General features: G+C 43.9%; 1 protein-coding gene across 2 annotated transcripts in view; it reads left to right on the forward strand.

Moving 5' to 3' along the window:
• LOC138514163 (arylsulfatase A-like) overlaps positions 1-16,928 on the forward strand; it is a 270,214-nt gene that overhangs the window by 173,289 nt on the left and 79,997 nt on the right. For both annotated transcript variants that reach the window (XM_069629470.1, XM_069629471.1), the window contains one exon: positions 144-313. In XM_069629470.1, the coding sequence (XP_069485571.1) occupies positions 144-313 (170 nt within the window). The remainder of the gene's footprint in view (positions 1-143; positions 314-16,928) is intronic.

The raw sequence follows: 16,928 nt of genomic DNA on the forward strand, positions 1-16,928 counted from the left end.
TCCACTCCTGTGCGTATGTCTGTGCCTCCATCTGCCTCTGTACCATCTTCGACTGCTTTGACCACATTCCTAGTGCTGTTCAGTGTATAATTTTCAAAATGTTGGTGCTCACCTCACATTCTGCATTTACGTTCTGACCCTAGCATACCCACTACCCCCAGTTTGCCAGCGGCCAATATGCTGAAAAGTCTCTCAGAGGACCCTTCGGAGATGCCTTGATGGAGTTTGATGGCTCGGTGGGGACGTTAATAAACACTCTGCAGGAGTTCAAGGTGGAGGATAGCACCCTTGTGTTCTTCACATCTGATAATGGGTAAGTTTAAAGGAGTTGGGGACCTTCCCTGTGTTGGGTGGTCCGGAAAATCACAAGAAAGAGGGGGTTCACGATGTGTGCCATATTTGTGAATGGGGGAGCAGCAATGTTGGCACGGTGTTGCAATTTTGTATCCAGCGTAGTTAATGAGAATGGGATATGTGTTACTGTAAGTGTATCTTTGTGTTTTAAGCTGATACAATTAATAGTTCCACATGCGCAGCAAGATAAATGTCAAAATTACCAATGAAATATAAATAAAATCTGGGTACGGGGTGCCACGAAGCGCTTAGCAGCTGGGCAACAAGTGTCATAATGTGCATGAGTGGAAGGGGATTTGTCACAAAGAAACCACTGTGAAGCGGACGTGGTAGTTTTTAAAACATGCATGCACTGATATTACATATATGGGGAATTTACATATCCATATGCAATGTGCTCTTTTCACAAATTGGTTGAAGGAAAGGTAATGAGTAAACCGCGACATTAAGCAGATGGTCAGCCAACATGCCGGAACAGGGTTTTTATAGCTTGGCAGTGTCGCGGAAGGAAGATGTAATCTTTTAAGAACATGGGAGCTTGTTATTTATTGTTCAGGGGAATCGGCCATTTGCTTTTGACCAGCAATAAACTTGGGGTGAAGGGAGGCTTGAGGCCAGTGTTGACCGATACTTCATGGGTTTCCATTGTTTTCTCAGGATGTAACTGGAGGCCATGCGTGTTGAATTGGCAGTCGTTTAGATTAGAATGTTCCAATGACGCCAGCGAGTCAAGGTGCGTGAGATGGTTATCGCCAGTTCAAAGGGAACCTGTTTATTCTTCTTCTTCTCCTCCTCCTCCTCATTGTTAGAAATACTCTTGCAAACCACGTGCAATTACGTTCAGAATTATGAAGTCTGATGCCAGCTGGGACTTGTAATGTATTATGTTTGTATGTGAATGTGTAGCGGGGCGATGATGTCACGACCTACCATGTACACATTCTAAAAGAGGGTGTGTTGTACACATGAGCTGGAGGTGGTAGTTAAGACCAATGAGACCAATGAGAACTGGGGAATTGGTGAAAGATTGGCTTTCTTTATAGGTTTTGACCAATCACGTGTGTGGGGGTTTGTAATAGAATATATGGAGTGTTTTAACTGTTGCAAAAATGTATATAATGTCAACCTGTGTGTTTCAAGGAGAATCAGGGTAGTTTGACTCTATAGAATCATTTCTGGGGCCTGGGTCCAAATTACCTTAAACTCTCCCTTCCTAAATATCTTCCTTCTCGAGCACTTCGCTCTTCCGCCTCCAACTCCCTCAGGGTCAGCCGCTTCTCCAAGCAACGAGTTGGGGGGGGATCTCTCCCCCCAACAGGGCCTCCCTCTGGAACAGCCTTCCTGCCTCCCTGAAACTTGAGGAGAACCATCTCCGGTTCCGGAAGCACCTCAAAACCTTCCTCTTTGCTTCTGATTTCTCTCTTCCCCTGCTAAATCACTGAAACTGTACTGAATCAGCAACTGGGCCACTCACCAATCTCGGTCCTTGGCCCAGCCACTCTCCCCTGCACTGCCTTCCTGGCAACCCCTGCACCGCGGGACTGTCTCTGTATCCCTACAGCCCACCTTCCCAGCACTTGTCTGCACTTATCTTGCACTGCCACCAGCTGGCCCTTATTATTTATCTTGTTCATTACTAACCCTGTACTGCACTTTCCCCTCTCCCTTTCCCCCTTGCACTTTTCCCGTCCCCCCTACCCATGCACTTGCGCGATCTGAATGACACCTGGCCTAGTAGGATCGTTGTCTGTCTCCCCTTGTTCCCCCCTCCCTGCCTTGTCGCGCCTTGAAACACTTGTGTATAGGCGCGTTACAAATGCCATATCATATCATATCATCTAGTCCCTCCCGGCCGATTGTACAATTAAACTTCCTTTATGTACAAAGTGCACTCGCTTCATAATTGGTGGGCGCCTTTGGGTTAAGGTGATTACAGGCCCACCCCCACACTTGTCCCAGTTCTACTGGTGTATGTGTTTAAAATATGCACCACTACCCGTTATATTTCCTGGTTACTTAGACCAGCTGTTGCTGTGTGTTCTCCACCTTCATACTATCCTTCAGAAGCCCACTACTTTAGGAATTATTATTCTAGATGCAAAGACATCCCCCTTAAAGTGTGTGTAATACATTGTGAAATTTGAGTCACTTGTGACTCCTCTGCCTACCCTCCACCTTTTCCTCAATAGTATAATATTTGCATCACAGGGCCCAAGGTCAGCCAGACCCATGCCATTCCATGTTTTCAGCATATCCACACCATGCATTTTGAAGAGTGAATGTAAAGGGAAGTTATTTACAAAGTCAGTGACTATGTTGTGAGCCTGATGTAGGGAAGGGAGGGTAACAATCTGCACCCATGATGCAGCATCATTTCTGCAGCATATAAGGCTGAACAACTACCACCTCCACCCATCCCCATTCTGCTCCCTGGCATACGGCCTCCTTTTTCTGACTTTGGAAGAATAGGCAAGGTCATAGGGAGTCGGGTAGGCAAACTTTGAATCAACAGTTGGACAAATTTGAGACTACAGCAAGCGTTGAGTCATGTATTTAGCTTAAAACGCACAGACCTAAAGGAAGCAATACAGTAAACCATCAAGAAAACAGGACTGTCTGCGCAGGCACTCTGAGATGAAGATTCTGGCTCCTGTGGATGTAACATATACTGTAAAAGTAGGGTGCAATCATGCTATCCTGTGCAATATGTCTCAAAAATAGTTTCCAAGATGGCTATGGGTGTACATTCTTTTTTTTTTTTAATACATTTATTTTCAAAAGTATAACATAACAACATATGTACAACAATATAACATCAGACAATAATCATAACAAAACCAACTAACTATATACATCAGAACCCCCCCCCCCCCCCCCACCGCAAGGAGTCACAATACAGTCGGTAAACGGGTCTAATACAATAAAAGAAATTTGCCCCAAATCTTATTAAATAATGCATCTTTTTTCTTTCTCTTATACAACACTTTCTCCATGTCCGCTAGAGAATGCATCTCTGCAAACCATTCCTCAATAGTTACGGGGGTAGATGTTTTCCAACGTCTCAGAATGAGCTTCTTCCCCCACCATTGCCCCTCGAAATATCCATTTCCTCTGAGAAGAAGTCAGATTGTCCAGCAAATTCCCATCACACAGTACAATGGTCTTAAAATCCATATGGACCTTCGCTTCAAGAATCTTCTCACAGATCTGGTCAAATTCAAACCACAGACCTCTCACCCTTGAGCACTCCCACAACATGTGCTCAAAGGTGCCCACCTCATGTGAACATGCCCAACATTCAGAGCTGTCACTCATTCCCCTCTTCATCATTCTCTCCGGCGTCCAATATGTCCTATTCAAAATCTTTATTTGACGTGACCTGTCTGAAAGACTCAAAGAACACAGCTTCACATTCTCACAAATGCACGTCCAATCATCCTCTGTAATATTTTCACCGATTCTCTGATTCCAATCCAATCGTAAAGCATCATTAGCCTGATAATTTGACACAACCAGTCTATAAACATAACGCACGAGGCCACATCCACTCACCCCATGCACCCAACCAAGCATGTCTGTATTGATTTTCTTTTCCATATCCACAGCCCCCACCGCCCTCCTGATCTTCCGATAATCTGCCAGGCGAAAAGTAGGAATGTCAAACTTCATCTGGACCTCCACAGCCGTCAGCCAATTCAAACCATTGAACAAATCACCAATCCACCGCACCCCAGCCAGGTACATTTGGGTGTACATTCAAAATTGCTACCTAACCTGCCTCTCTGACACACCACAGCCACCAACTTTGTCAATGTTTGCCACAGTGATTTCTGACTGCACGAATTGAAACACTGGATGGGAATGCCACCTGCACCTAAGCTACGTTAAGCCTTGGACCCCCTCCTTCCACTCCCCAGTAAGTTTCTGATCTACTCTGAGGACAACAATTAGTTGCTGAGGTGGGAAGGCATCAGGTTAAAATGTGATGCAACCGGAGCTGGTGCTTGTCACCTGCCCTTGGCCACAATCTTTTTAGTAAATATGTGTTTTGATTTGGAAGGGCCAGAGTGCAGCACGTGTGGTCCCCTGTTTGTCACAGCATCTCGGTCTAGCGCTCAATGTAGTGTGTAGGACCAGACTGCCAATCTGGTATCATGTGCCAGCCAGAAGGACTGCAAGATCATTATTTGATCAATTAATGGCAAGCAAACCACTTTTTCTATGTGTGGAGAATCCCACTGGCCTCCACTTGCACCTGAAAAAAGTACATCTCAATGCTGCTAAACCTTGCCATCCCTCCCCCGCCCCCTGCCAGATTAGATTGGAAGGGTAAAATAAATGTGTTAACTTGCTTTAGTGTCCTTTCTATCCCCGTGACCCAGTCTTCCCTGTCAGTGTAGTCTTTGAGATTAAGATGACCAGCACACCATAACAGTTATACCCTGTATCCGCACTTGTGGATAGAAATACTCAGTTCTTCCGCAGCAATGTGTAGTGGTATCGGCCTCTGACGTCCTAACATTCCAGGAAGGGTTCTAAATGTAGGGTGCGGAGCAGGTGAGGCAAGGGTTGGAAGTAAGACCTGTAAAGGAAACTCGAGCTCGTATTTATAATAATAAATTGTACAAGCTATGCATCACGTCGTTTTACCCTCAATTTGTTGATGAGTAGGATTGTATTGAATGATGTTATTTGTTTGTATGCTGGCCTCTGCTCTTTTTACTTTTTGTGTGGTAACTTTAAATGCGCTGCCCGTCGTAATGTTTGTGGTGCTCCTTGTGTTCGTGTGCTGCTCAGCAAAGCAATAGTGGCTTGGCGCATGAAGCGCAAAGCTGACGTACTATTTTTTTTTTTTTTTTTGGTTGTTATTTTTGTTTGTTCAGTAACAGTGAGGAGTGTGGTGTGTTGCAAGCTACGTCAGCAAGAGGCCATGAATTGTTTCATGGACAGTACGTTCCATTGGTGATCTATGAAATGTTGTTTCACTTATTCACATTAATGTGAGCTTGCGCACAGTGCGCTACACCTGCCTGCCTCCGACCTGTTAAGCTTCATGAGTGCGCCACGCACCATATATAGCTTCTGCTGAGCAACAGTCTGGACAAACAATGCTCCTCCCCGTAACCCTTGTCACCAAAATGTAGTGAGGGGGAAGGCAGCGTGCCTGTAACTTGCACACTCTTAATAACAAGAAAGAGTGTACAAGCTACACGTCACGTTGTCTTTCCCTTACTACAATTTGGCAATAAGGATGGAATTGTCTTGCATTATTTTTGTGTATTGTATGCTGTCCTTCTCTTTTTACTGGAGTATGGGTACGCCGAGGAACAGTGTTGCTCTTTGCAGGGTTTGTGGCACTCCCCGTGTATAAGGTACAGAAGGACCAATAAAGGAAGCAGGCGGGCAGTTCATATTTATGATAAAGAGCATACAAGGTAAGTGTTGTGTTGCTTTTCCCTCAGTAAAAGCATTAAGACATATTAATGGCTCAGATTTCTGCTGGCAAACTGATCTTTGCCCTCATCATCCCGATAGGAGCGCATGGCCATTATGTATTGCCTTCATCAATCCCTTGGAGTTTGAAGACTGGATTGAAGATGCCTCAACAGAGTCTTGAACAAAAAGTTAACGTTGCTTCACAAGATGGTCAATGTCGAGGAGAATTTAAATGGATACAAAACCTATGCCTTTATGAGGCTCTGAGGGACCAAGAGTCGGAAGACCTGAATGGTCCTTCCAAAGCAATTTCTACAAAATTGCTCCAGCTTATGTCTCCACCAATCTGGATATTTAGAGAGCACACTGCCTTACGCTAAAGAGGGATGCAAAGTCAGGCTGTGCCAAGCAGCGTTATCTTCTGTTGACTAAGATACTTCAAGTTCCTGGAGACATTATGCATCCAAATGAATTGGCCATCTGTCTTGTGTTCAGCCTGGTGCTTGCCCAAATCACAATTTCCCGTATCGCTACTGAAAAAGGAGCGATTCCTCACCCTGCATCCCGCCCTCAGGGCGATTAGGCTAGTATGGCCTCTACACCCATCAAGGATGAAAATAACCCACAAGGAAAAGCTGTTTTCCCTGATGTACCTGGTCTGCAAATTTACATCCTCTTCACTGTCTAGCTCAGATGGAACCTTTGTTCGACCCACCTCCTGGAGCATCCCGCTTCACAGACTGGTTGACTGGTAACATTGTTGCTTCTCTTCTAAAATGTGGTCTGTATCAACGATTCATTACCAGATTCTGTATTATGCCCAACCTGCAGTATGCAGTGCAGGAGAGAGAGACAGAATTCCAATATACCCAAACTCAGCCGGGTGAAATGAAGACAAGCTTTGAAATGGTGACCTGTGAGAAAGGTGATTTACCTGGAATACTGCTTTGGATGTGTATGGCGTGAGAAAGACTGCATCGCCCTCACTAACTCTTGCATCTTGGATGGAGGATTGGGGAAACAAGTGCTATCAAGGTAATGTCTCTAATCTGGTCAGCAAAGCGAGGGGATGTCTTCTTTGAAAGATACCAGATCAACAGGACATGATTCCCCCTGGCAGGACTTATGTGCCATAGGCAACGTAATGATATTAGCATTATAACGCAGCGGGTGGACAATAGTCTGTTCTTCATTGGAGTCCCCTGTTGAGTCTGCCTTCAATGCCTCCTGTATTTAGCTCTGTCCTTTGTGGCCAAACTACTTGGTTATGCTGAGCCGATGGCTCCTTCCTTTCCCCTACTGCGCTAGCCTCTCTCCTCATTGAGCACCACCAGTTCAAACCACTCCCTACTGGTCAAATGCTGTGGGGTTTCCTGTTCCTCCTTCTGCAGCGCTCTGTCTTGCTCGCTCCTGCTGTCCAGTGACTTTAGTTTCAAGCCCTAATTTTGCTTTCCTTTCTAGTCCAAATGATCGGTCTTCTTCCATAGAGGTTGGAATATCATTTTAGCTAAACAATGTGGGTTGTGGGATGTTTTTGAAAAAGGTAAACCTACAACACATGGGGCCTCATTACAACTCTGGCGGTAGCCGTGCCGTTGCCACCGGAGTTGCATTTTTTTCCAGCACCCATGAATGGGTAAGAACCGGGCCATGCCGAGTTAGGCGGACCCGGTACTTGCCCATTTTCGGGTGCTGGAATCAAGGGCCTCCTCATCCCCATTCTGCCCCATAGGGCTGAATGGGGATGGGGACGTCGAATGCACCGGCACAACTCTGCATGTGCCGGTGCATCCGACGTGCTCTGCTCACGGGTGCTGTTACACCCACCAGGAAAAACCTGGCGGGTGAAACGGTTCCCGCGAGCAGAGCCCGTAGTATGGCGGTCCGGGAAGTACGGTACCGGCATGCTTACCGGTACCGTACTTCCCAGACCGCCATGCTCGTAATGAGGGCCATGGTCTTGCAGATATTTTACCTTATCAACACCCTAAGTTTTAATTAAAAAACATTTTTTCTTTGAAAAGCATACATTTTTTAAACGAAATGTTTAGTGTTAGTCATTTGACAACAACAATGTTCCAGTTGGAACAGCATTTCAATGGCGGAACCTCCTTGCAATGTGATCATTTAATATCCTGTTTTTAAATAATGTTTTAATGACCTCTGAGAATGGAGGGTTTATTTGGCCATGCGACTTCCAATTGCACACAGAAGGTTAGCTCACTGGCTAGCTCACATATAGTAGTTGGTTATGAGCTCTGGGTGGTTTTCCATCCTTCCTCCTCCCTGAAGCACATTGCCCCTTTTCTTGGCCCTCTTCCTGGCCTTTTTATGGTTTTAGTCCTAAAACCTCCACTGCCCTAAAAAGCACATGACCTTACAGGTGAGGTTGATATCTGAGGCGTTGCTGGGGGGAGGTAGTAGGGGTCTATAACCCCGGGTCTTTTGGTTGTAGCCCCAGATAGAAGCTCGGGGGCTACAACGAAAAAGGCTAACTAGCCCCGAGTCCCAACAGTCCCCGACAGATCTTTTCCAGACCTAGCAGCACCCCTGGTTGGTTTTGTTCGTTTCTTTGCATCAGTATAATAAGGCTACATTCAGCTCTGCATACAGCCCTAGGGATAAGCAGTGTACCGGACCTTTTACTCCATGAAAGCAGTGCCTCCTGCTTTCACTCGCACAGCTCCACAGATATATTCAGTGGTGCTAGCAGATCAGTGCCGCCGAAAAAAGCTCTAATATTACTGCCCAAGAGGGTAAAAATGGAAATTATTATTTCAATTTGCATGAGTTACTGGCTTAATCGTTTAGGAGGTCAAATATATTTTGGTTGGGTAAAATATACCCTCATCGGGAACCAGATATATGTAGTCCCAACCTAAATATTGAGAGCACAATACTCCAAGTTCTGAACAATATTCCAACTTCTGAACCCTACCTGGAGCCTTGGCCACCGTTAAATTGAAGAAAGATGCAGGATGTGCTACACAGATTAGGAGTTGAGAGAGGCTTAGTTTGCCTTTGGCTGGCTGCTTACATTTGAAATCTGGTCTGATACTATGATGTGAGGTGTCATGATGTGCATTTGGTTTTGAAGTAACAGTTTCTTAGAATAAAAGCATACAGCTTGAATGTTGAGAAGAATGAGATGTCTCTCTTGGTAATGCTTGTTTGAGATGCTTTTTAAATACCTAACACAATATTATTCTTTGCTGTCAATCAGTTGTGTTTGCTTCTTCATGATTGGTTTTAAGAGCATACGTTACTTCACAAGTATTGTTAAATTTGTAATTTCAGCCTAACGCCATCATTTTGATGCACCGTGTTGTTAATCAGTTTTCAAAACTTATTTAATTGTCTATGCGCGCGTCATTAGGTTGTACGTCGGTGTGTTATTAGCTGCATATAATTAAAGGGTTACTGGTGTGAGCAATTAATAGTGGCCATATTGAGTATTATGCACTCCAATGTTTAAATGGATGTATTGCTCAGTAGGGGCAATTAACTAGCAGTAGCTCAATGATGGCAATTGGGCATTTTTACTGGTTAGGCAATAAAACAAAGGCATAACATTGTAGCATTGAATATAGCATTGTTGGATGTACTTTTTCCTTGAGTAAAAAAGTTAACTTTCCTTTAAAGTCCTTTCATAACAGAACAGGATGGAACTGACCTCGTGATGGACCGTTATTGAGATGAGGCGCAGGCCTTATCCAGTCAGGTCGGCTCATCATCAAATGCTGCTGCAGGGTAAACATGAGATTGTTTAATGTAAGACATGTTTAATACATCGAAGTATTAACCTTTCCCCTGAAGGGAATACTGGAGCCATCCCCTACAGGGAAAGCAGTCCCCATCGCACGGACAGTGCTGGATTGGCTAGGCAGGCCACTGGGAGTTTTCCCAGTAGGCCTCTGGATCTCTCTGACATGGGGCCTCTTTATTTGGGGGGTGGGGGTTATTCATGAATATACCTAGCACATGAATTCTATCATGATCATTTAGTCAGTTTCCAGGTGATCATGATTACTTTTCTGAGGCAAATGTTTAGGGGGGGCAGGGTGTGGGGGTGAGAACAGTCCACAACCCCCCACCCAACTCCCCACCCTCAATCCCTTACTGTCCAGACAAATGGCCTGCATTACTCATATTTGCAATGACCTTTCTTTCGGAAACTGTGGGGCAAGTTTTCAAACCAGCCTTGTATATCCAAATAATATTTGTCACATAAAAAACAAGGGTGTACCGGACATGTGACTGATTCTGCCCCAAACCTATTAGGCTTTTTTAGTATTTGAATGTTTAACCTTATTTCCCCAACAAGCTGGGCTGCATGACTCGCGAGTAATTGGGTCATCCAGTAGCTCTTGTGTCTCTTGTGCGTTCACAGTGTCACTGGCTTCTCCAGCGGCGGCTGGGTTCCCTCAGACTCCAGCGTCGGCTGGGTTCCCACAGACTTCAGCGGCGGCTGGGTTCCCTCCAGACTCCAGCGGCGGCTGGGTTCCCTCCAGACTCCAGCGGCGGCTGGGTTCCCTCCAGACTCCAGCGGCGGCTGAGCTCCCTCCAGACTCCAGCTGCGGCTGGGTTCCCTCCAGACTCCAGCTGCGGCTGGGTTCCCTCCAGACTCCAGCTGCGGCTGGGTTCCCTCCAGACTCCAGCTGCGGCTGGGTTCCCTCCAGACTCCAGCTGCGGCTGGGTTCCCTCCAGACTCCAGCTGCGGCTGGGTTCCCTCCAGACTCCAGCTGCGGCTGGGTTCCCTCCAGACTCCATCTGCGGCTGAGCTCCCTCCAGACTCCATCTGCGGCTGAGCTCCCTCCAGACTCCATCTGCGGCTGAGTTCCCTCCAGACTCCATCTGCGGCTGAGTTCCCTCCAGACTGCATCTGCGGCTGAGTTCCCTCCAGACTCCAGCTGCGGCTGAGCTCCCTCCAGACTCCAGCTGCGGCTGGGTTCTCAGACTCCAGCTGCGGCTAGGTTCTCAGATTCGCGCTGGGCACGCATACACAAATCTTACTCCCACATCACAAGTGCCGGCTTTCCCTGCACATAAGAGCAGGTACAATATTGGCAACAGAGGTGCGAGCTTTCACTAAAGAGGCATTGGCATCAGCATTGCAAGCTTCACTTGGACATAAAGCAGGTATGTCTTATAAAGAAGTGCAAGCTTCAGCCTGTAAATCAGCTGAGTAAATCAGCAGAGCCTTTAAATCGGAAGTGCACACTTCCAATACACCTGATGCAGGTGTACATGAGCAGAAGTGTAAGCATCAGAAGCGAGCACAAGAAATAAGAGTTCAAGCTTCTCTCACCCACAGAACCGAACCACCCATTCTCCTTAACCCCTCCGCCCCCCAAAACCGCTCAGATTCACACAAGTCTTTCCTTTCCAACCGCACTACGATTTCCATCAGACATAATTGGCATGCGCAACTTATGGTTTTCTGGATTGCACTTTTTTCATGTCTTCTAAGCTCTACCCCTGTACTATAAACCCATATACAGGAGGGAGTCAGTCATCAGACTGAGGCTCCTGGACCGCTAACACCACCATCACTATTAGGCTATTTGTGCAAGCTGAACAGAGGAGGTCCTCATCTTGCTGCAAGGCTTATCGCAGATCTGATGACTGTTCCATCGTTACATCAGGTGGATAGATGTGATCTTTTAAATTCCTTCCACCGGTTATCCTTGCAATATTTTTGGCTATTTTGAAGGCCAATTTAAAAAACAATGATGAAAATGAAAGTGGTTATGATTACCAGCCAGAGATAGTTAATGTGTTTTTTATCAGTGGAGAATTTTAGGTTCACCTACCCAGTTGAGACAGGTATTTTGATCTTGCCTGCAGGCCAGCTGGATACAGTGTAAACGTGGGTGCAGCCTTTTCTCCTTATCTAATAGAAGTGTTGGGATCATTCGCCACATTTGCTCGTTTGGTGAAATATGGGGCCACATTGAAAAAAGGTTCCAGGGCCACTTTTGGTTTCCAGCCCTGTGTATGGAAGATTCCTTTCCACAGTTGGATCATTTACTCTTTGTCATAGTGCTCCGTGCCAGCCAGCAGCATCTCAAGGACAGCATCTCATTAGGCCCTTAGCTCTGCACTATCTGGTTTGCAAATGCTACTGACTCATTTTTAGACAGTTGAAGGAATCAAAGTCTGCATTCGGGCTGAAATGGCTACACACATGGCGGCCACCTTTTCTCTTATAACTGGAAGAGCGCTCTTGAAGCTTGTGCTCCTCTTTAATCCAGAATTTGAACTCCAGAACAGGTAAACCATTTTCGAAATTGGAGATGTATCATCCCACACATCAATGACTTTGGATGTTTCAAATTGATTACACTAACCTTTCTGATTTCTGCCTTACTATTTGTGTCACAGTGACTGTTCGGTCAGCTTCTATTTTGTTAATTTGTCCTGTTGGGCCTCTAGGAATGTTCACATTATTGAGCACCCTGTACTGAATATATTGCAAATCAATTCAGGCTTTACAAATATGTAACATTGTAACCATTTATTCAGAGCATGGTATGTGAGATTTCGGCTAAATTGCCTTCCGACTTTGGAAGTCATGGGCCCATGATAGAATATTCTGCGATTTAAGACTGTACTGCAAGTTCCAAAGAAACTCTGTTTCACATTGTAATGAAATGCCACTCACCATTAGCCATTGGAACAAAGTATCTGGGTCCCTTTATTCACTGTACCTCGTGCCTTGAAACACTTGTGTCGTGCCTTGAAACACTTGTGTATTGGCGCGTTATTAATGCCATATCATATCATAAGGGTCATTACAATCAATCTTTGGAATAGTTGATGAACGGAATGCATGTGTCCTTGGTACTTGCATTGGTGATATTTTTAATGGTTATTTTTAATAAATTAAAATTAGGTGAGAAACAGGAGAATGGACTTTTGAAAGAAATATGTGGACATGATTATTGAATCAAATGAATTAGTCTTCCCTTTTCTTTCTTTACTTTTTCTATAATTGCATATTGAGTTAGCTTATAACAGTATGATTGTTTTTTCTCTCCTTTGCTTTTCCACTTTTGGTTTTAACAAAATAGAGAATGATGTGTAGATAATTAGGTATCAGGTAATAATATCCCCATATATGTTTTCGCCTTTGACACGATTCCGGGAATCTCGAGAGCGCAGGAACAGATTTTGGATACAGATTTGATAGAGGATACCTGGTTGGGAAGCGCTACAGCCAAAATGTCTGACCAATGGAGACGAAGTGAATCACTTCTTCAGCTGCCTGATGCCAAACTCACTGATGCAGTTTTAGATCATATTAACGCAGTCTGGGACTGGTGCTCCCTGGTGGCGTCTCAGTCGTTGATGCTAAGCAGTCAGCAAAACTCAGTGTCACCAGGGCTTTGCCTGGGCTCCTCATCGGCTTCATCCTCCGATACCTCAATTTTTTCGCTATCGCTGTTTTCTTCTGATAGAGCTCCTACAGCTCCACTTGACCTCCCTTTTGACAGAGTGGGAAATTCAACTCCTAAAGTTGCATTAGCCTCTTTATTGAAAGTTTTCGACGTACTTAATATTAGCATTAAAGATCATTCCACCATGCTAGCGATTCTCAATACCAAAACAACCTTTATTAAGGGTTATATAATAAAATGTGAACCCTCTGACTGGTGAAACCTCAATGTCTTATTAAGATCCTGGTATAGTGGAGATCTTGGCTCCCACTGACAGTTCTGTCATTTTGGTTACAGTGGATTCAGTTGTGATTCAGATAGAGGCCGTCGCTATTGAACCAATGATTGATCAGGGTAATCCATCCCAAGTTGTTCCTGCATTTATGCAGGTGGTGGTTAGTTTCCTTGAACTCTGAACATCAGGCTCTTTTACAGTCCCCTCTGGAAGATCTCTCTCACCCCACTTTGGAATGCTCAATTGTCTACCAATCTTGAAATTAAAAACATGCAGGGAAGAAGACAAACAGAAAAAGTCAAAGAACCAAAAAGGCCCTAGTAATCAAAGAAGTCAGGGTTCCAGAAAATTCCTCTGTACTATAAAGACCCCAGCAACATGGTTAGAAAATGTGTCGGATCCACCAAAATCTGGGAAAGACCAGATAAAAGCCAGGTGGGTAGTAATTTGCTTAACCAGGTGGAGGTCGATGCTCCACAATCGATTAACCTGAAATACCAGCAGAATGTTTGGAATTGCTGGATCGGTCTACACATTCTACAGAGGGAAAGTCTGGTAATCCGGCTTCTCCCCATAGGTTTTGTCTGTAATGAGTTGCAGAAGCAATTCCTACCACCTTTTGGCCTCTTTTTGGGGCCATTGAGCTGCAGAGAGGGGAGATGACTACTCAGTTTATGACTCTGGATCAGAAAAGTCTTCTATTTGGCCCAAAAAACTAGGGAAGCTCCATCAGCATCATTGACATCATTTGCTCAAACCCAATGCCCTTTGAAGCGTGGACACTGGGATAGTTCAGATTTTGAGCAGCAAAACATTCATTACTGTTTGCTTTTGGAGCGGCTACGGATTTCTATGCATGAGATCCCCTTGAACTGCTCAAACATTTTAAAGTTGTTTCACGTAATCAACCTTATATGTTATTGAATCAAGGGACATTGACATAGTTGAATTCGTGGATGATAATCAGTTAGGTTGCTGTTGTTGTAACATATCTTTATACGTCTTAAAACTATAAAAGCCTTTCAACATACAATCATAAAAAATATATTGACACCAGTAGTCCTTTAAATACAATTCAATAGCACACAGCTCGTTTCATCTACTAATAAAAGTAGAAATGTAGAAATGTTTAAAACTTGAGATTTCTTTTTTAAAATAACTATTTCACACTATAATTCATTAATAATAATTCTTTAATGTGATATAGATTGAAAATAAATTCAAACTTTACACATAATGCAAATTACATACATTGATATCAAATCAATCAAATCAACAACAAATGTATTATACCAAAATGAAAAAGAAAACAGAAATTAATTAAATATATTTAAATAAGGAAATAAAAAAATTAGATCATGTTAAAATGCATATATATTGCTATCTTTTCCCAAAGTACTATATGTTTTTAGCAGCACAAAGTAATAAAGAAACATCTTTCAAAAAGGCTACTTATGTCAGAGTCATGTGAAAAATCAAATTTGGCGATATACCTACTCCCAGTCAAAGTGAGATGTCTTATTCTTGCCACTACCGTTCTCAGATACTTAAATCAGGGAGCCCAAACTTACTTCAATCTGTTGCCAGACATTATACAGTGCAATAAACAAGTGCATATTGCAGGTGTTAGTGCAATAAAGCCAAAATGATGTTTCACAGATGGTTAGAGGATTGTGTGCAAATTCACCAAGATGTAATAATATTGTGGGATTTAATATCTGACATTCAGTTGAGATGTTTGGCTGTCTCCAGATATTCTGGAGATTTACACAGGCGACAGACTCCCCGTTTGGCCGGGATATTTTCCCTAGCTCTCAAATTGCTCAGCGTGGGCAGTTGTTCCAGTCTGAACAAGATGATAAAACGTCTGAGCCTTTTAGTGGGGCAGAGATACAGATATGCTTGGGGTTTCATAAAGGTATATAATCTGTATTTTACAAATTGGTAGGTCTTTAAAATGCTCAAATGTGAGAAATTGCAGAGCCAATCCCACAGGTCCACCTTTTTCCCCAAGTGCATTTTAAACTTCCTTGGTGAAACTTACCCCTCTATACGTCCAGCCTATGTCTACGAGGAATTTTGTCATGGCTTTTAGTAGGGGTGAAGTGGTATGTTTTTTGGTCACTTCCTGGTGAATCATGGACAATAAGGGATTGGTGGGACAGCTAGTCATCCTAAGGTAGAACCCTGCCCTCCTTTTGAGTACCAAGGCTTTCAGTGATGGGAGGCCCAGTTCAAGTCTAATCAGGGCCATCAGAACTCCCGGGGGCAACCCGAGTATCCGGCGCCAAAATTTGCCCTCCATCACTTGATGCCGTGCCCGATCGAAGGAGAGCAGGGACTCGAGGCCATAAATGATCATGGGGGCAAACACTTGGATATATAAGTGTCGTGTTCCCCAAAGAGAAAAGCAACCCTGCTTATTAGTGAATGCAGATATTAACGCGGTGACTTGCATCGCCCTGGTTATGCGTCCCTATCTACAGTGAAGGTAATCGCCATGGGGCTCAATTTCCACTCCAAGATACCGGTAGGAGGGAGCATAAAGTATATGGTTTTGATGCACCATCAGGTTCACTCGGGATGCTCTCTTCCTGGTAAATCTAAGCACCTTGGTCTTATCTAGGTTAATAATTCATTAATGATTACATGATTTCCAATCAGACTCTCGTTTTGCACTTTTACTCTTTGTAGCCAGGCTCTGTATAAGTAATTGGTGACAAAATAAACTGGGCTTAAATCTGCTGTACTTTTACAGAGTGCAACTGCTGATTCAATCGTTCTAATACCCCGCAGGCAGAGTACTGGCTGCAAATAGTATTTCCTCAGTCTACTGTACCCTGGACAGAATAACAAGAAATGTTTTATAGATTCCTCCAGGTTCCCGCACACTTTGTATTTTTACATCTGTTGTATTTTGTAAGCGATATTCAATCAACACTACAGCTAAGTCAATGCCTAGTCTGGGATGCTGAGGAAAACCCTTATTGATGTATTTTTATGTCCAGTTCAGTACTCTGGATGACAACCCTTGTATAACACCCCCCTCTTAGAATCCTGCTGACCCCACTGAGCCAAGAAGTAGGTTTGTTTTGCAAATTAAAAGGTTTATTTGAAAATTTAAACTATATATATATATATATATCACACTTCTATAAATAAATTGATAATGGATATTACACTTGTGAATATGAGCAGTAATCAGCAAGAGGTAACTTATGAATAGGAACAGAAGAATAAGGTGGGAAAGAATGCTTTATATGGTTCAAGGAAACGCAATGATGAATGAAATGCAGTACAGAAAATAACTTGATATGGCTTCAACAAAAGACAATGTAATCACTTTTCCTTGACAATTCACTCCCCCCCCCCTATGCAATGTAAGAAATGGAAGGAGAGCACACAGTCTTCAAGAATCACAACAAAATGTAATACGAAATGCAGTTCCCCCCCCAGCAAGCTTA

This window comes from Ambystoma mexicanum, chromosome 12 (assembly GCF_040938575.1).
Source record: "Ambystoma mexicanum isolate Mex_15411 chromosome 12, UKY_AmexF1_1, whole genome shotgun sequence".
Taxonomy (NCBI): Eukaryota; Metazoa; Chordata; class Amphibia; order Caudata; family Ambystomatidae; genus Ambystoma; species Ambystoma mexicanum.